We start from the raw sequence: 19,494 nt of genomic DNA, 5'->3' as shown, positions 1-19,494 counted from the left end.
GCCCCTCGGGGCACACAGCTTTTAAGTTTTAAAAGGTGACACCATGCTTTATAATACTTGATAACTGTATGAATTGAGGCGCATGATTGTTTTGTTACAAAACCAAAAGTTTGAACTGGGGCAGCGTTATACAGTAGCATATTTATATAATTTTAAAATATATATATATTGTATGTTTCCCCCTATAATAAATAGTGAACCTTGGCTGTGTTAAACTTTCTGCTCATTAAGGTTCACTGCACACTGTTAATTCCTAAACATTGATGATCATTTATTTTTTTTAAACAAGAAAAAAAATTTGCATAATAGCTGCAGTGCTTCAGTGGTTTAATAACCTTTGATTATAATAATTCTATCATACTGAAACTACTCGTTTGAAAATTATGAAAAAAATGGAAATTGCCAGTTGTTCCTTTCCACAATTTTCTAGACGTTAAACACTTTAAAAAAAGATAAAACTAAAAGAACAAAAAAAAGTAGAGTATAATTAAGATTCATAGAATTGTATTGGTTATTATCAGACAAGGCAGACACATCAATGTAAAACTTGATGATAAGGTGAGAAGACGGCACATATTTGTTTTAAATAATTTGTCAATGAAACAACACAGGATTGAGGGCAAATAGGCAGAAGAACGAGTTCGAGGAGTTAGAAGAGCCATTTAAGCCCTGGCCTGCTGCTTCTGCTGGTGCTCAGCAATTCGACTTTCCATCACAGGCCTGAAGTGCCTGATCAATCCCTGAGAACACAGAATAGAGAAAACAGAGGAAAATGGTACATTAAAAAAGTAGAAGAGTAACAGAGACTGTCGATAAACAGTACGTCAGAGTGTATATTTACAAAAAAAAGGAAAAGTGTTAATTCCTAGAAGAGGTAAAGGTTTAAAGTTGAGATTAAGAGTATTTGTTTTAGGTTATGGTTTGTGGTTGGGGGCTTACTCTTCATCGCTACACCTAGCTAAATCTACTCCAATCCAAAACACTAACTGGCAATCAATCTTTCCTTTATGAAACTTATCATATTCAGTTTTTGTTACTCTGTTGAAGAGTTGTTAATTGAATTATGTAATAATCTTTGTCCATCAATCACAATTCACAAAATAATGGAAACTTTTGTCAATGTAATGCAAAACGCTACCATACAACAGCACCACAGACTGCAACTGGCAAAATATTAACTTATTAATTTCTCACAGTCCCCCATTCATTTTTCGAATGATCCTGTTGGTCCATGTGTTTACCTGCACTGGCCATGCCGCACCATCTCCCAGGGCACAGATAGTGTGTCCCTCAATCTGCTTACTGAGCTCCCAGATCATGTCGATCTCCGATGGGCGTGCATCACCCTTCACAAAACGCCACATCATGTTATTCATCCAGTCCACTCCTACAGAAGCAGGTGAAAGGGAAATTTAGAGGTATTACGAGACACTGAAAAACCCAATATGTGTGAGGTTATGGCCGGTGCAGAAAATGACACTGAAGTAGCTCTTACCTTCCCTGCAGGGTGTGCACTGACCACAGCTCTCATGCTTGTAGAATTCAATCAGGCGGGCAATGGCTCTGATAATGTCAGTCTGCAAAAAAGAATGCATCCACCAATGTAACAGATGTTTGATGATTAATTTATGCATGATGAATTATGGAGCAGAGGTGGCAACTCACAGATTTGTCCATGACGATAACTGCTGCTGTGCCCAGGCCAGTCTGAGCCTGGAGGAGGCCGTCGAAGTCCATCATCACCTCTTCACATACCTTCTTGGGAATAAGCGGTGTTGAGGAGCCACCGGGGATTACAGCCAGCAAGTTATCCCAACCACCACGCACACCACCTACCAGACGGATGTTCGTTTCAATTAAGTAAAAAGAAAAACTGCAGTTACTTCGGGCGTGCTTATGTTAAGCCATCTTAATCTTTTCGGTCTGTGACCCCCTTGGGGCAGATAAACAAATGATGCATTTAGGTTTTCGGAATTCCACCAGTTTCACTGAATTATTTACAGGAGGGCTTTCCTAATTCACCAGAAAAAGTAATTTTGTTCCATTCAGTTGATTTTTTACAAAACCCCCTGACTCAAGTCATATAACAACTACAAACAGCTCACTCTACACACCAGTTTGAGACCCACGGTGTTAATATTTACTCAAAAACATTGTCTCAGTGATATGAGTCAAGTGGGCTCATTAGATACATTTTGTGACACATTCTTAGCGTCATAGTACCTGCGTGCTTCTCAATGAGTTCTTTCAGAGGGATAGACATCTCCTCCTCTACGGTGCAGGGGTGGTTAACATGGCCAGAGATGTTGAATAGCTTTGTGCCGGAGTTTCTCTCTCTGCCAAAACCCAGAAACCATGAGCCGCCACGACGACAGATGGTGGGCGCCACGGCTACAGTCTCCACATTGGCAACAGTTGTTGGGCAACCAAACACACCTTTAAGATAGCAGCATAAGTGAGAAAAGATATTTCAGTGCCACTTTTATTTGGCAGGAACAAGAGTTTTGCAGTCGCTCACTGTGTTCAGATCATAATAACTAGTTTAAGAAAATATGTGAGAATGCACGGTGGGATACAAGCTAAGAAATAATACGATCAACATTTTCTCCTTGTTTGTCAATATTTTGTACCGCCCTCGTAAACCCTCTCTGTGCACTCACCCACATCAGCAGGAAATGGGGGCTTCAGACGGGGCTTCCCCTGCTTTCCCTCCAGGGACTCGATAAGAGCAGTCTCCTCTCCACAGATGTACGCTCCAGCACCCCGCATCACAAACACATCAAAGTCAAAACCGGTGCCACAGGAGTCCTTTCCAATGAGCCCTGCAGCATATGCCTCATTGATAGCCACCTAAGAGCAGAAATAGAAAAAAAAATGCTTCAACAGGATGAATGACTACATAGTCTTATACAATCATACGTTGTGTTTTCTACAAATCTCCTATTACAGTCATGAGCACTTGGCCTACACTATGTCAAAATAAACTTGATTAAGACACGGCAATGCACTACAATGCAACAACGCAAACAGCATTTTTGGTTAACATGTCATAGTTGTATACCTCATAATGAAATTAAGATTACCGTATGTGGATTTGAGCATTAATCTTCCTTCTTGAACTTTACGGTATGTCAAATGGAGCTGAACGCTGAAAAAACTGGTTGGCAGACCTCTGAGCTTTTATTATGTTGTTAAACACAAGATATGTTGAATAATGCGAATTTACTTACATTTCCGAGATCTTCTTATACGAGTTTTGACTATCAGGATTTAGCTGAATTATATGAGAATGATTTGAAGCACAAATGTGCATAAACGTGGTTGTAAACCTGTATTGTTTTTGGACAATGTCATGTTGAGAGGAGTGTCGAAACCAACAGATCAATAAGCAACATATATTAACAGATCAATCAAACAAGACTCTTATTTGGAGTCAGGTTCGCTGTTATGCCATTAGAGAGACTGACCTATGATTTGAACCGAAAGTTGAACAAGGTCTGACTCTGAACAGTTTGGGAACAATTCCAATTTGTTTTCTAGAAACACGGTATTGATCCACACATAAATAAAGTTTTTTCTCCGTTACATGGCGTTGTATTGGCTGTTCTGCATCTGTCGGTGGGTTGGGTGTTCGTCATGAGCATTGTTTGAATTTCACTACAAATTATTACAAACATTTTAGTATGGGGTCAAATGTTTCAGTGTTGTATTCCAAAGCAACTATTGAATCATGAAATCGTATTTACTGATTTTACAGTGAATTGTGTGAATGTTACTGACAGTTATTGTTTTTAAGATACTAAAATGTTCCATAAATTGACGTGGAACATCCGTGAGACAATGTACAATTATTTAAAGGTTTATATTTCAGGTTTCATTGTGTTCATATTCACCTGCAGGTTGGACGACTCATTGTAGAACTCTCCTCTGATATAGATATAAGCAGCACGCGCCCCCATGGCCCTCCCAGCCACCAGGCAGCCCTCCACCAGCTTGTGTGGGTCATGCCGCATAATCTCCCTGTCCTTACAGGTGCCAGGTTCTCCCTCATCTGCGTTCACCACCAGATACTTTGGCCTAAAGAAGACATTAGAACTGGGTTAAATAGGTATGGCAAACTTAATTTTGTCCCAGAGCAGCCACCGTGGTGAATGTGTCCAAACAGTCTGAGTGGATGCTTTGCAACAGCATCCATCCAAATATAGTTTCATGGTTTCAACCAAGATTTCAAAGCTGCTCTTGTCAATTGTGTCAGCATCAACAAATGTTGATTACAAGAGACCATGTGAATCCATGTTCAGTGAAAATCATTTAGAAATTGCATACTCTGACCTTAATGGCTCCTTCTTAATTCCTATGAATGGAATTAATGAAAAATGAACTTGCCGTCTTTTAGAAAAGATAAATAAAATATGAAGCTTTAGATATATAAATATGTGAAAAGAATGCAAAATACCATCTTTGCCAATTGCAAGAATTGGTTACTTCTAATAAATGATAAAACATTAGTGTAAAATAAATTGTAAAATGTTACACCTACTGATATTATTTTGAGGTACCAGCACAAATACTTGGGGCAAATTAAGGAACATGGACATTCTTCACTGTTGGTTTACATTCTGTAAGACATTTGTCTTTCAATATGAATCTGGTAAAAAAAAAAAAAGACACATGAGAATATCAAGCAAAAAAAAAAGAGCGGAAGGGTGTGCATCCGTCTGTATCCTCACTGACCTGCCATCGCTGGGCTTGTTCATGAAGCTCCACTTCATGCCAGTGGGGAAACCAGCGCCGCCTCTCCCGCGTAGGCCAGAGCCCTTGATCTCATTGAGGATCCAGTCAACTCCATTCAAAAGGATCTCCTTAGTTTTGTACCAGTCGCCACGCTTCAATGCCCCCTTCAGCCTGAAGCACAAACATGAGAGGATTGTGTTCTGGGTTTTTTTCTTCAAAATAAATTATTGATAACATTTCAACCTGTCTCCAATCTGTCAGGTCTGTCAAAGGCATGTATGACTGGAATACTTATTTCACTGTTCTGTTCTTTAACTGCTCACCACATTATTTTGTATTGTGTGAGGATAAATAGAAGCAACATGGATATAATGTTTCAGATTTTACAGAGCCCATAAGAATAAGCTGGTAAGGGGTGTTACCTCCAGTCATGGCGGCCATAAAGGTTTGTGAAAATTCTGTCCTCATCTGCCAGAGGCCCAAATGTTGTTTTCTTAGGAGCAGTCTGAGCAATAGAGACAAACACATAATCAGTGTCTACTTCTTAACCATATTTTTACAATTTACATTTTTTCAAAATACAAGCCAGGTACCTGAGCTGTGCTGTTGAATCGGGTGATAGCAGTCACTCCCCCTTGACTGACAGCAGCTGGAGCACGGGCCACCCCACACACCACTGCTCGAGACAGAGACAGCATCCTTCCTGCACAGGAGGAGAGACAAATCAAACAGATTTGGAATGTCTTGTTTTGCATGACCGAAACAGTCCTAAACCCAAAGGTGTTTAGTTTACAATGATATAAAACAAAGAAAATAAGTAAATCTTCCCATTCACATTCTCTAGAACCGAAGAGTGTTTGACAGTTTTGCTTAAAAAAAATGAAAACGTGATAACCAAAATAGTTATTTTCAACAACATGACAAACTGTTGCAGCATAGCACAATAAAATGTGTTTCCTTTGTAATCCTAGAAGTTAAAGCAGAAAATAAAGACATCAATATTTATCATATCAAGGATCTTCTAATGTGTTGTTATGAAAAACAATATTTATCACGTTTATGGCCAGGGTACCTCAGCACTTTCACATAAAAATATGACAAACTGTAAAGGACTGAAAGTAGACATCAAATTCCGTTGTTTAATTCTTAGTTTTGTTTAAATATTTGTTGATCCAAAAGTTGCTGATTTACGCTAAAATATTTCTTATTTTAGGCAAAGTTCTTGCACAAGTGCTTGTCAATCGGCAATATTCAAAATAGAAGTATAGTTTATTTTACTAAATGAAAAAAGATTTTGGACAAAAACATATTTCTCAAATAAGGTATGAATAATTTTGGTGTCAAACTCAGGTAACGTATCAAGGCTAGTACAGAAAAACAAAACTGAAGAACGCTTGCTGAAAATAGCCCAATGGACTCATCAACCAGAGCATTAGTTATAGGTCACATTCCACGGCCGTATCAAATGACAATACACATTAGTCATATTACAAGAGCAAGCTGTAAAAACAACATTTTGTCATGGCTGCTAAATAGCGTCTTCATGCCATTAAACTGCATCTAATCAACAGACGTTGAGTGAAAGCAGATGCTGGTTCTATTTCAACAAAAGTTACAAACACTAGATTCACTTTCTTTTTTTTTGGTGACGACCAATAGACATGTTAATAAACGTTTGTTTGGCATTGTAATAGCTTTGCAAGAGATCTTGTGTAACTTGTTATGAGGCGTTATTATGTCAGAGGTAACGATGTTGAGAGAAGTTAGCTAACGAAGGTGAGGGTGCGAGCCAGCAATGTTATCAATCCACACAACACTCCAAGCTGTAATATTTCGGATAAACACACTTTTATCAAATGGAATAAGCATGGGTAACGTTACAACTAAACTATTTTACCTCGCTTAAAGAGCACACCTGAGCCCCATGCAGATATAGGTTAGCTACTGCTAGTCTGGCGCTACGCTAAGTCAGCTAGCGGTTAACCTTGTAATGTCAGAATAACATCAGCGGATTCACAACGTAGCATCCAGACATAACAATGACAAAACATGAATGAACTCGTTTATAACAGGCTTAATGGCAGCTCCATTAAAATCAGTTAAATGATAAACGGGTTTGATCTAAGTTAGCAAACAACCGGCACTGCTTACCTTCTTGTCTAACGATACGACCCGAGTTTATGAAACACTGACAGGAAGTGAAGACCACACGGCCGGAAGCTGTCATCAACAACACAGCAGCAGCGCTGTGGAGGCTTCTTTAAAAGTTTTGGTTGCACAACATGCTGACTATGAACCGCCCTCTTTGCATTTAAGAAAAAACTATTTCATAACAACAGTTTACCCTCACTGAAGGTCAGTCTGTAAGTGTATGTTGAGAAGTACTGATACAGTACCTGGGTAACGTTACTTCAATTTAGTGCTGATGATGACTGCATAATACTTCAACTCTAATAGTTACATTTCAGAGAGAAATATTGTACTTTTTCACTCCATTTGAGAGCTATACTTACTTATCACTTTTCAAAAATAAAACTTTTACATATAGGGCCGGATTATATATCATGAAGCTAAATGTCATAAATATAAAACAAAACAATGTATATGAAAGTGGCCATTATACAAGGTGACATCTATTGCGTTTAATACTAGCACATATTAATATAATGGGAATATAATGGTCACTGGTGTTGGTGTGCGTGTGTGTGTGTGTGTGTGTGTGTGTGTGTGTGTGTGTGTGTGTGTGTGTGTGTGTGTGTGTGTGTGTGTGCATGTGTGTCTAAACAAACTGCATAGGCTAAAAAAAACATATTCATGTTTAAAGGGTATAAATATGTATATTTACATTACATAAGTATGAGGATCATTCATCAGAAAGTTTAAATAAAATTTAACAAATTCACGTGACTGCATTCTCACTTTACATTGCTGTAATGGAGGACATTTGATAAACAATGGCTTTTTTCTTTGCATCAAAATTACTTGGAAAATAAATTCTCTGTATGAATAAATACAGTCTAACAGCACAAATACACAAGAGATGTTTGTTTTGTCTGATAATAAGTTGCACAGATCAATCATACGTTTTTTCCCCCGCATCAACATAAATATATGCACTGACTTTTATTTATTATTATAAAATAAATATATTTTTATATATTTCTGCCTATTTAAAGCCAAATGTTTGTTTGCATATTAATTGCAAACAATTATAGTCAGCAGAGAATTAAAACAGATAAAAGTGTGATTCAAAAGAAAAGTCAGTAACTTAAGTCCGTGTGTGGAAAGAAATCAAAGTAATACTGGACACTGAATTGAAGAGATGAAAAGGTAATTTTTTTTAGATTACCTCTTCAAGTTTGAGCACGATTAAATGTGGCCATTTAAACAATGATGCATATCTGTGTGCAATCTGTATCTGTACAGTTGGAGTTATTACATCACAGCAGCTTATCCTCAGTGAACATTGGTATTAAACCGTGACTTGATGCAACCTTCAGATCTGAGGGATCATTAGAATCAGCGCTACATTCAGCCATGTGATGTGTAGCCCAGCTGGTGCTCCCTCGCTCGTATAAATGATGTGATGGATTATGAAACTGCAGTGCCAGAAAGCATACAGGCAACTAAAAATAAGTATTAAAGCAGTATTTACATTTGGAAAAGCTAGTGTTGCCAATGGTAAAAAGCACATGTATCACCAAAGTTGCTGAAGAAACTAGAAAATTGTGATTTTTTTTCATCGATTTGTAAATGACACAATGAATCGAACATGAAACTACATACAAAGATCTAACACAAAATTTAATTTCAGCTAATGCCTTGAGAACCAAGTAACAAAACAAAATCAACTGAAGGTGCACTATTTTCAACCAAGTGCAGCAATAATGTGTAAATAAATAAAACTGAGGTTCTACATCCATCATTGAGCACTAAAGTAAACTGCAATTAGTCAAATTTACAACAAAGGTTTCTTTGTTATGTGGTCACGGTCAGTCACAGCATGACAAATATCCTCCGCATTTCTGGCAGGCGTCTTTCTTCGTTAGTACTGAGGAAGTCACTCATCTGGTGGAGGCTGATAACTGGGTCTGCGAGCCACCCGGCCCAGTCGGTCCACAGCCGCACTCTCAAACGCCCTCCTCATTAGAGGATGCTCCTCCAGGACCTCGTTGAAACTGTCCACGCTCAGGGAGTAAAGGCGACAGTAGGTTTCAGCCCTAACAGTGGCTGTGCGTCGTCCTTGGGTTAGCAGGCAGATCTCTGAACCAAGGAAGAGAGAGTCAGTTTAACCTTTAAAGCAATAGTTCAATGTATTGGAAAATCTTTCGCTTTCCAAGAAACAGATGAATGAAACCACTCTCATGTCTGCACAGTAATTACGAAGCTATCAGCTGGCTCGCTCAGCTAAGCATAATGGACTGAGCCAAGCTAGCTGTTCCCCCCTGTTTCCCCTCTTTGTGCTAAGCTACGCTAACCGGCTGCTGACTCTAGAGTACAGATACAAAAGTGGTACCAATCTTATCATCTAACAATAATTAAGAAAGCAAATCAGCTTAACTCGTAAAATGTCAAACTATTAGGTCTTCCAAGAAGGTAAACTAGATATATTTGGCTTTGAGACTGTTGGTTAAACGAAACAAGCAACTGGAAGACGTCAGCTTGTGTTTTGGGAAATTGTAATGGGTGTTTTCTTTTTTTAAGTATTGTTTTTAACATTTCTAGGCCAAACAATTGATCAGCTAATTATGAAAATTGCTGTCAGATTAATCAATAATCGATAAAATAATTGGATGTTGCAATCTTAGATTCAAGGCCGTGTCTGGATGATAAGATGATGTACACATGAGCAATACATTTGTATAGCAAGTGCAGAAAAAGTGAAAAGGGGTCAGCGACAGCTTTAACAACAGGAGAGGAAACACAACCATCCTCTTCACAATTTGATGGGAAACCTTTTGAAGGTTAAATGATTCACAAATGATTTACCTCCAAAATATGCTCCATCGTTGAGCGTAATCTCTTTATTGCCACGTGGGATGACAGTGACGCTGCCGTGCTGGATGAAGTACATTTTCCGACCCAGCATTCCTTCTCGTATAATAAGGTCCGCAGGTTGGAAGACTTCGAAACGCAGCTTGGTCAGGATCACTGTCACAAAATGAGGGTCGGTGTTGGCAAACAGTGGCATGTTGCCTACAAGCCCACGGCAGTTATAGCTGACAATCTCCTGCATGGTGGAAAGAGTGGAGAGAGAAGACATTAAGATAAGTGATGCTGAGACATTTTCTATGTTACCGTGTTATCATTTTATCACATTCAGCTGTTCAAATGAATGATTCTGAGCTCATTTTATTGAGAAAGTAAACACATTTATTGATGCTCTTGTTCTACATGTGTGACAAGTTTTGTAGATCTGAAACTGAAGCTGATGTTTGGTCAATCAATTGATTAATCAAATAGAAAATGGATGATCCACTGTTTTGATACGGATTAACTGCTTCTCTTTGTCTTATGCGATAGTAAACAAAATATATATGGCTTTGTTTGAACAAAACAAGGCTAGGACTGCAAGTAATGATTGTTCTCATGATAGATTCATGTTCAGACTATTTTTTGGACTAATCGCTTGGTCTACAAAACTTGAAACCTTTTGAAATGTCTTGTTTTGTCTGACCAACAGTCCAAAACCCAAAGATTCAAGTTGCAAGAAGCAGAAAATCCTCACATTTTGTTGACTATCTAATCAATGAATTAACTAAGAATCAGCTCACATTTGAAAATGTCCCCTTTGGCTTAAGGAAATTTTGATGGGCAAATTTCTGCTATCAACACCATTGATCGACTTATTAAAAAAAATAACACTGCATACATTTTTCACATCATGATATAGAGAATATAAACATTGGAATATATAGCTATTTTCAAGCAAGAAATGTGAAAAATTGGTAAACAATCCTGCTACTCCAATGAGAGGATACGCTACTTTTATATCATTTTAAACTTAATATCTTCATGTTTTTGGACTCAGACTAATACATATATTGCTTTTGAACTTATCTTTCAGGCTTAAAGTTGCATCTGTGTGGGCATGTCTCGATAAAGAGAGACATGGAGAGAAAGCAAGAGACAGAAAGTCAAATGGATGGTCTCATGAATAACACACCTCCTTCAGCGGATCACTGAGCTCTCCAAGGATGCTGTCCTCATCGAACATCTTGCCTTGGAATCGCTGCTCGTAATAATCATGGATCCTCTGTCTTACATCCACCGGCAGTTTATGGAACGACATGTACTGCTCCACTTGCTTGTACTGAAATCATTTGTACAAAACACATGGACATTTGACCTTCATGAGGATACAATTGGAATTCCACAGAGCTGATCCAAAACAATGGTGCCATCATTTGTCCATCATCCGTTCTGCTTTATCTTGTGAAAATCCCCTGGAAAGGGTCAGAGTTAGGTCACAAAAACAATTAGATAATATAAATATTCTCTAGGCATTTGGCACAATTTCCACAAATAAAGCACGAGCAGGTAAGCCTATGATATAAAACATGGCTGTGATATTAAACCTTGCAGCCAGAATGACATTAGCATCCACGTGAAGCTATTGGGACATACCGTGCACAAAACAATTGAAGCTGAAGGTCAAAATGTTTTAGTGTGTTAATCTTTTGCAGACAGTGCAGAGGTGATTACCTTCTCTTGATACTGCCGATGTGATGCATCCAAGGACTGGACCAGGTTAGCTGCATGACCAAGGAACATGGCGTAGCAGGTGGCCCCCACGACCATACTGATCATGGTGAGCCAAACGTCAGTCAGGCCTTCTGGAGGGTGGGCACCGTACCCTATACACAGCATGTGACTCATGGCCATAAAGAGGGCGTAGGAGTACTGTAGGTGCCATGTAGTATTCTGGGAAGGACAGAGTAAACAACGAAGGGAGAAAATATACTTTACATGGCTATAGCCACATGAATGCAGCATAAGTGACGTTTTTACAGTTACATTGTTTTACAGATAAAGGTCGCCAAATAATTTCCTAGAAGTTTCCTGGAATTAATGTAATTTGGTATTCATTATAAGAAAAATATATGCAGTTTTCCACTGGTGCACTTGTAATTATAGAAATTGTTTAACATTTGGGGAAATACAGTTATTCACTTGATGAGATAGGTGAGATGATTAAAACCACTCTAATGTCAGAGAGGGGCTTCAATCTCCTCATTCAAACTGTTCCATTAATTTAATCAAATGAATTGCCATTGGAACCTAAACAGTCTTTTAGTCAGTGCACAGCAGGTCAACTGAATAAGCAAAATTGTAACTGGCAAGCAATTCCACATATATTACATTTTGGATTATGGTTTTTAAGGAAAGAACTATTTTCCCAATAGATGGAGATCGATTTTTTTCCAGGTTTACATTTTTTTTTATAAAACATGCATGTGAGTATGTATTAATGAACATGTACTCACCACCATGTTGTTTTTGGATACCCAGCAGTCTGGGGGGAAGTCTTGCAGCATAGGCACCATGAAGGTCAGGCAGCCGTCCCAGTGGCACAACAGCAGCATCATACCAATCAAGTTGACTATGCGCACTGCAGCGCTGGCCAGGTCATAAGTCATGTGGAAAATCTGAGCGAGAGGAAGTTGTATGGAAGAAAGAAACCAACATTAAACAGGACAAAAGTTGAATTTCTGATCATCATGAGCTTCATCCCTCATCCTCCCTTTACCTCCTCCCACTGGTGAATGTAGCGAATGAGGCGAGACAGTCTGAGAAGACGCAGCAGACTGAGGATCTTGGTGAAGCGCACGATGCGCAGGGCGCGGGCGGTGCGGTACACGTCAGACGAGTCCTGCAGGGACTCCAGGTCTACAACGAGGAAGATGTAGTCAACGGGGATGGAGGAGATGAAGTCCACGAGGAACCAGCTGCGGAGGTATTGCATGCGGATATCTTTGGGGTCCAGGATGATGTGGCTGTCCTCTACTGGGATGCCTGTGCGGAAATTGAAAACCAGGTCCATGAGGAAGAGAGTGTCAGACAGGACGTTGAAGGTGATCCAGGGCCCGGTGTTCTGGTCTTCAAAGAAGGTGATTCCCCATGGCAAAATGACCAGATTACTCATCATCAACAGGAGCATCACGATGTCCCAGTAAAACCTGGACAGAACAGGAGTGGTGGGAGTGTGATGGTTGTGCAGATGCTAAGCCGTGAGCATTTTATGTACAACTAAACACCAAAACCTTTTCCGCTATTGTTGTACAGTGATCCAGATACATCCAGTGTCCCCTTTTTGCTCCTTAATAAAATAATACGGTTTCTTGCTGTTTAAAGCTATTTTAGTGCTCTGAGCATCCTCTTGAGGACCTTTGAATTGTTGTTAACTGTATAAATAAATGATAATATTCAAAGAAAATCTGAGGGAAATGAATGAAAGAAACATTGTAAATATTTATATTTATATCTAAGTCTGTCTTTTGCAGGCTAACAGAAGTGCACTCCTGCATACAATTAAAAGATTAAAAATCTAAAAATGTAAAAACATACAAGTCCTCTTACTGGGTCATACATGAAGTGTTTTTGGTTTATACATGTGTGAACGGATATGAGCGAATTCTGGCAATAATGCTGATTGTCAAGTTGATGGTGCGACCCGAACTTCTTTGGGTTCAGAGTTCAGGAGAGGCCCGGGGAGCTTTTCGGGAGGTTAACAGCCTTATCCCTGCAGGCAGCAAAAGGCTTATCGTGAAATCTGTTCACATTGTGAGAGAATTCATTGTTATGGAGTCTATTGGTGTCTACAGTGTTTGTTTTGTTGCAGCTGCTCCAGAGTGTCTTACAGTATTCCCTAAATAGAGAAACACCAGTGACATACAGTAAAGTCTGTCACATGCATTATGTGCTTTTAGTAAGGAGGTGGAGCCAAGAGAGATCTAGCTTAGCTTACCGTAATTGCCTTGCAACTCCTCAATAAATCACAACTTTTCTGTTTGAATATGAATTAAACAAACAATATATAATGAGTGAGCTTTAGAGGTGATGTTAAGCTATTTATTCTGCCTTTGGACACAGCCAGACAAAAGCAAAGCTAGTCACCTCTTAGATCTGGCTCCATACTTACCTGCAGATTGGCGTTGATCTTCTAATAATACTAAGAAGAAAGCGAATAAGTCCAAATCTATTCCTTTAAGTATAGTATAGTATTAGCAATCAAGGTCAAGTGAAGTTATCGAATAAATAGTGCACCATCAAGGGAAGGTGAGCCGTACTCTCATAACAAGCTGCTGTCACAAGAGGAACCCCTTCTCATCAATGATGAATGGTGTTTACCTCAGCGGGCTCAATATTAAGTCATTGAAGAAAAGAGAAACGTCACTGCCACTGCTGTCTGATAGGCGGTCTGCTGCTTTTAGGATGTTGAAGCCCAGATGTCTGCGCTGCACATAGCGTCAATCATCCCTGTCTGCTTCGTGTCATACAAGTCCCATTTTCCTATTAGTGTCCAGAGTCTCGTTATACACCACAAGTACACGGATTGGGTTTCCTTACATGTTGTCGATCACGAATCAATCACTTCGGGTCTCTCTCTCTCTCTCTCTCTCTCTCTCTCTCTCTCTCTCTCTCTCGACAGAGGCACAGTAACAGTATATGAACCAGACTATGTCTGACTACCGTCACTTGTCAGTGATCACCATATGAACCCTGTGAGAAAATGATAGTGTTCTTTAGTGTCAGAGCAGAGACACAGGAAGGGATCGATTAGTTCCCCATTCTCATTCACGTTTATCCTTCCATCTATCTGTCGTCTGTGTCTACACGCTGGTTTACATGACTACTTATCATCTCCTCTCATGTTGCAGCAGATTAGTGGTTGCTTGCTGCTAATAACTCCACTAAAGACTCTGGACGCCATTATGGCTGTTTCCATGAAGCATGTGAGAGGCCGAGTTAATTCTTCTGTATGAAAACCTTTTAGCTATTAATAAAAGCGGGAGTGGAACAGGAATAGCAACGTGGTTTTATAAAAGCATTTTATGTTGAATCTAAATCCAGGGTTGAGTATTACTATAACTATTACATAATTAATAAATGTTCTGACAAAATAGAGAAAATAAATCTGGTATCTGCGGCTGTCACAAGACTGAAATAAACCCGTCCAATCATTTCCTTTGGCCCCAATTAAATGATTAGACGGCCTACCTGCCTCTCCACCTGCCTGCAAACTACATCCAAACGCTGAATAAGACATTTTTAGGGGATCAAAATGGTTCAATTAACTTTCATGAACTGAAAACAAACTGTGAAAGGGTTAAAGTTGCAGGATGAAAACAACTACAACTTCCAGGACGGACAACGCCTCAAAGCATCCCCTGTTCTATTGTCTATTTTACTCTAAATGGACCATCATTTACTAAATGAACATCATGCTGTATTGAAGAAGACTTGAAACTATACCATAAACTCATGTTTACAATGTTTGATGAGGTAATAAATCAAGTGAGCAGTAGGGTCATTTTCTCATAGACTTCTATACGATCACACTTCTTAGTAGAGGAGTAGAGGAGAGGAGTCGCCCCCTGATGGCCATTAGAAAGAACTCAAGTTGAAGGTACTTCTACATTGGCTTCACTTACCAGACTCTGTGGTTGCCGCCTGGCAGGAACGGGCTGACAGTGTTGCCGACTTGGCAACTTTCAGTCATTTAAAAAAATCTAGCGTACTCTTGTTAGTTACAAATGCTAACTTTAAAGTTGGCACAGATATTCATGTTTTGCAGAGGATGAAGCACAGTGACTTTGGAGAGCCCCTGACTTTAAGTTCAGATAATTTAGTTGACAACCTGAAAGCTTCGTATAATAATCTTTGCTGAAAACAATAAGGGAGATAAAGATTTGACAAGAGGCCTGGTGATGAAAAAATGTACCATATTATGTGATCGCAACGCCACTTTTGGATATCAGTGAAGGACCTTTGTTGCATGTCATTCCGTCATTAAATGCCAATTTTAAATTGGATTCAAAATGCAAAATGAAACCAGCTATTCAACCTTAACCACTAAACAGGAAAGCTGTAACCACAAATGTGCTATTCCAACTCATCCATTAAAAAGGGGAAGTTAAGGTTTAAGGAGAGCAGGCCTCCAGTAATCCCCCCTCAGCTGTCTGTGTACTATTGCATAATAGAGCAAGATTGGAATTATAGGGATTCTTATGGGCAATAATCCCTCTGCACGTGTTTATCCTCTCTGTCTGGCATAGGCCTGGTGTTTAAAAATTGCTTAAATTTGATGGCGGCTATTATTAGGGACCACACATACGGATTGCTTGGGGCATCGCTGCTAGGATGTTGCTCCGCCACAAAAGCTGAATGATCTGACAAATCCTCCAAAAGTGATGCTAAACTAGAGCAAAACAATATTGGCTGTTTTTCAAATGGAATACATTGGATCACTTAAATTAACAGCATCAATGAATGTAGTTATACCTCCTCCTCAGCAGGGAGAAAGGGAGTTACCAGTGGTATCTTTAATCCAGATGATCTTGTCCTATATACTGTATCACTAATCAAATCCCTTCATCGCCTTATCATGTGAGACCGACCCTGACATCAGCTGCTGTCTTTGAACAATTGCATCTCAGCACCGTCACAGGCTGTTCGGTTGGATGTAAACTGGATACGTTCAAGGGAAGATTGAGAAAGATTAACGACCAATTGGGGAATGTTGTTTTGGCAAAAGGCTGACTTGTGTTTTCACCCATTTTGCATGTTCTGTTCATGTTAATGTAGAAATAATGGGGGCAAGCATTCCCACAAACAGCACTGAAATAAAAAGGAAACCGAGGAAACTCTGAAGAGAACCTCATTATTACCTGAAATCACTGTAAGGGTGGATGATCCACACTCCAAAGCTCTTGACCCTGGCCTGCTCAGCAGCAACACCCTTATGGCTGCCGAACATGCGCAGGGAGAACTTGTTGACCCCGGGCTGCAAAATTGACACTAAATGCCTCTGGAAGTAGGTGGACTGGTCCGATGAGGGTTTTGTGTCGTCGCTGTCTCCTTCGCCCTCCTCGTTGGTTTCAAGCACGCTATCTGGATCTGCCGTAAAGTCGTCATTGTGAGTCTGAACCAAGGAGAAGAGCGTCTTGGTCACATTGGCCCTCTTCTCTTCCTTTGGGGAGGGGGTACCAGGGGGGGTCATCCTCTGGGAGCCACTTCTCCACCTTGAGAAGCGGAGGCTGCTCCAGCTGCGGTACCTGGATGTCTCCGGTTTGTGAGACGGGCTCTCGCTAATGTTTCTCTGGTCCTCGATACTCCTGGAGAGGCTCTTCATTTTCATACTTTGCACTTTAAACTGGGCAAGACAAAGTGGGCTCTGTTTTCCCTATGACTTGGCTTGTAGGGACCTGGTTGTAAAGTTCACTTATTAAAAAAGTAAACTGCAGCTGCCATTTTCATTTGATGCATTCTTTTAGTGTTAACTTCCTTCATCAAATAAATACTGAAATACTTTTAGGCAGGCTGTGAACATAAAGTAACATGCAGGTACTGAGATTAAAAATATAAAACAGTGACACCACAGCAACTAAAAAACATTTTTAGCTCTCTACAGATTAGCAAATACACATTGCAAGTCTCTAAATCGTATATAATAGAAACAATGGCTTTCTCAAATCCATAAAAAGTTGCAGCCATTAAAAAAAGTACTTCCCTGTGAATTGCTGAATGAATCCTCCGCCCGTAAAAACAAAAACTTCAGCCTCAGATGTATTGTGTGTCCGTCTTTGTTTGACGCAAATTGACAGAGAGGCTTCAGTCGCCTTCAATAATCGGCTTGTTGGCATAACTGCGTCCACTCACCTCTATCCTCCTCCTCCCCCTCCTCCCTGCGGTGGAAGAGCCCTCCCTCCTCGAGGACGAGTCCCGGGGTGGTGATGCGGCTGCAGGTCTTGTCGCGCAGGCAGAACGGGAACGGGAATTAAGCTACTGGAAACCACAGCGCCTTCGTATCTGCTCGAAATATATCACGCTCGATATTCATTTCAAATTTATTTTTTGTTTTTACCCGCACAACAAGCGTTAAAAATATCTTTATAGTTGATTTACAGACTCAATAAATCAAAGAGTTCCATATTTTGCATTCATTTTATGAGATCGATACTCATGTCGGTCCACTGACAGCCAGCAGCCGAGCGCAGCATAACGGCTGGAAATAAGAGGACACAGCTAGCCTGGCTCTGTGCAAAGAGGTAACACATTTGCCCAGCACATCTTAAAATGATGTTTAATTACACCTGTTTATTGAGCTACTAGTACTCAACGTGCTCAGTGCTGCCCTCCAGACCGTCTCTCTCTTGGTGTCTTCCTGTCTGTGAGCAGGTCAGTCTTCATTATATGGACCCCCTGCGGGCTATTAGATCACATTTCACCATTGTTGGTGTCTTCTCTGAAGTTGCAGGTCTCGTGTTCACGTTTACACCTGTGACCCCCAAACAGGTACACTTGAAAAGCCACAATTACTGGAAGTCCTGGAGCTAGTCTTGGTGTTTTGGATATCATGCACAAAGTTAATCAGTGAACAACAACTTCCCTCTGGATGAATTAAATTGATCTTAACTAAAGCGCACTGATTAAAATGTTGAAGTAATCAAAGTAAGTAGCTTCATAGTTGTTTCCCCATCTGATGTAAAATTAACCTTTAACTGTTTGACAAAATTCTAACATTTTCACACACATGGTATAATTATGTAATATATATAATATTACCATGTGTGTGAAACTGACACCAAATTGACAGACAATAAAATAAAGAACTTGGTCTTTTATTTGTATTGTTAATATCTGACGACCCTCAGGCACTGAGAAACTGGGGTCCTGACAGAAGACCGACATAAGTCATTCAAGATTTCTTTCATGAGATGTTTGAAAACAATTGTGCCGTCACAAGGATGATTTTCATCATACTTTTCAGAAAAGATGAATTGTTCTTTTATAATTTAAGATAATTCTTGTGCTTCTTAAGAGAAATAAATAATTGAATGGAGATTGTTTGAGGTGTTGACAGCATTAAAGTCCTCATGTCATTGTTCACAAACAACATAGTCAAAATGTTTAGCCATGTTGTCAATATAACAGGGAGGGAGTTTAAATTCTGATCTGAGAAAAGTACCACAGAGAAAAGCTGTAATTGGAATGTTTTTTGGCCATTATTTAAATTGTATTAAATTATTCCTTACTTGTTTGGGCTGTTTTTGCATTTACTTGTACTATCTTTTATCTTTCTTATTTTAAAGTTTCCTTTCATGTGCATAGCTACGTCTCTGATTGTTTTACTGGTTATATTTGTGCTGCTTTATTATGACAGTCACATGTAAAGCATATCAAAGTGTAATAACTTGCATGAAAAGAGTCGATACAAATACAGTTTCATCATCACAAAGCTGAATACATGGCGGTTTATTTTGACTCATACAAAGTTGATGTTTGGAGAAACAGTTTTTTTACAAGGAAAAGACATTCGTGCAATGTGTGCAAATAATTGATATTATTAAATACCCCGATTAACAAAGCAATGTCATGATGACAGTGTTTGCATTGTAAAGTGGTTTCATACATCAGTACATCATAGATCTTTCATCTTCTTCAGACATGTTGGTGATGTGGGAACCGCTTTGTTTTAAAATGTGTTTTATTAGCATTAAATGAAGCTTCTGACATGTGGCTCTCAGTCAGAAGCAG

The 19,494-nt window shown here is 39.5% G+C and overlaps 2 protein-coding genes across 2 annotated transcripts; both read right to left on the bottom strand.

Annotated features, from left to right (window-relative positions):
• Nucleotides 1–339: 339 nt before the first annotated feature.
• ndufv1 (NADH:ubiquinone oxidoreductase core subunit V1) lies at nt 340–6,954 on the bottom strand. The gene is made up of 11 exons (XM_079287803.1): nt 6,886–6,954; nt 5,328–5,437; nt 5,157–5,239; nt 4,735–4,905; nt 3,894–4,077; nt 2,661–2,850; nt 2,224–2,436; nt 1,666–1,832; nt 1,496–1,577; nt 1,242–1,387; nt 340–740 (listed from the first exon to the last, which is right to left on the bottom strand). Exons 2-11 carry the CDS (start codon nt 5,430–5,432, stop codon nt 663–665), a joined length of 1,419 nt encoding a protein of 472 aa, XP_079143929.1. The 5' UTR covers nt 5,433–5,437; nt 6,886–6,954; the 3' UTR covers nt 340–662.
• Nucleotides 6,955–8,794: 1,840 nt separating this feature from the next.
• On the bottom strand, nt 8,795–16,762 carry hcn3 (hyperpolarization activated cyclic nucleotide-gated potassium channel 3; the record flags this gene model as incomplete). The annotated part of the gene is made up of 7 exons (XM_079287761.1): nt 16,626–16,762; nt 12,485–12,914; nt 12,222–12,383; nt 11,440–11,658; nt 10,901–11,047; nt 9,724–9,964; nt 8,795–8,997 (listed from the first exon to the last, which is right to left on the bottom strand). The coding sequence occupies exons 1-7, from the start codon at nt 16,712–16,714 to the stop codon at nt 8,795–8,797; spliced, it is 1,491 nt and encodes a 496-aa protein (XP_079143887.1). The 5' UTR covers nt 16,715–16,762.
• Between the last annotated feature and the right edge of the window lie 2,732 nt (nt 16,763–19,494).

Source organism: Melanostigma gelatinosum, assembly GCF_949748355.1.
Source record: "Melanostigma gelatinosum genome assembly, chromosome: 17".
Taxonomy (NCBI): domain Eukaryota; kingdom Metazoa; phylum Chordata; class Actinopteri; order Perciformes; family Zoarcidae; genus Melanostigma; species Melanostigma gelatinosum.
The sequence above is the reverse complement of the archived record's forward strand: the minus strand, read 5'-3'. Positions and strand labels throughout refer to the sequence as shown.

Coding starts and splice junctions, on each gene's coding strand:
- ndufv1 (XM_079287803.1), bottom strand. CDS start 5,432: ATGCTGTCTCTGTCTCGAGCAGTGGTGTGTGGGGTGGCCCGTGCTCCA. Junction 1,578..1,665: donor TTATCGTCATGGACAAATCT/GTGAGTTGCCAC, acceptor TCTTTTTTGCAG/ACTGACATTATCAGAGCCAT. Junction 1,388..1,495: donor GTGCACACCCTGCAGGGAAG/GTAAGAGCTACT, acceptor CTGCTTCTGTAG/GAGTGGACTGGATGAATAAC.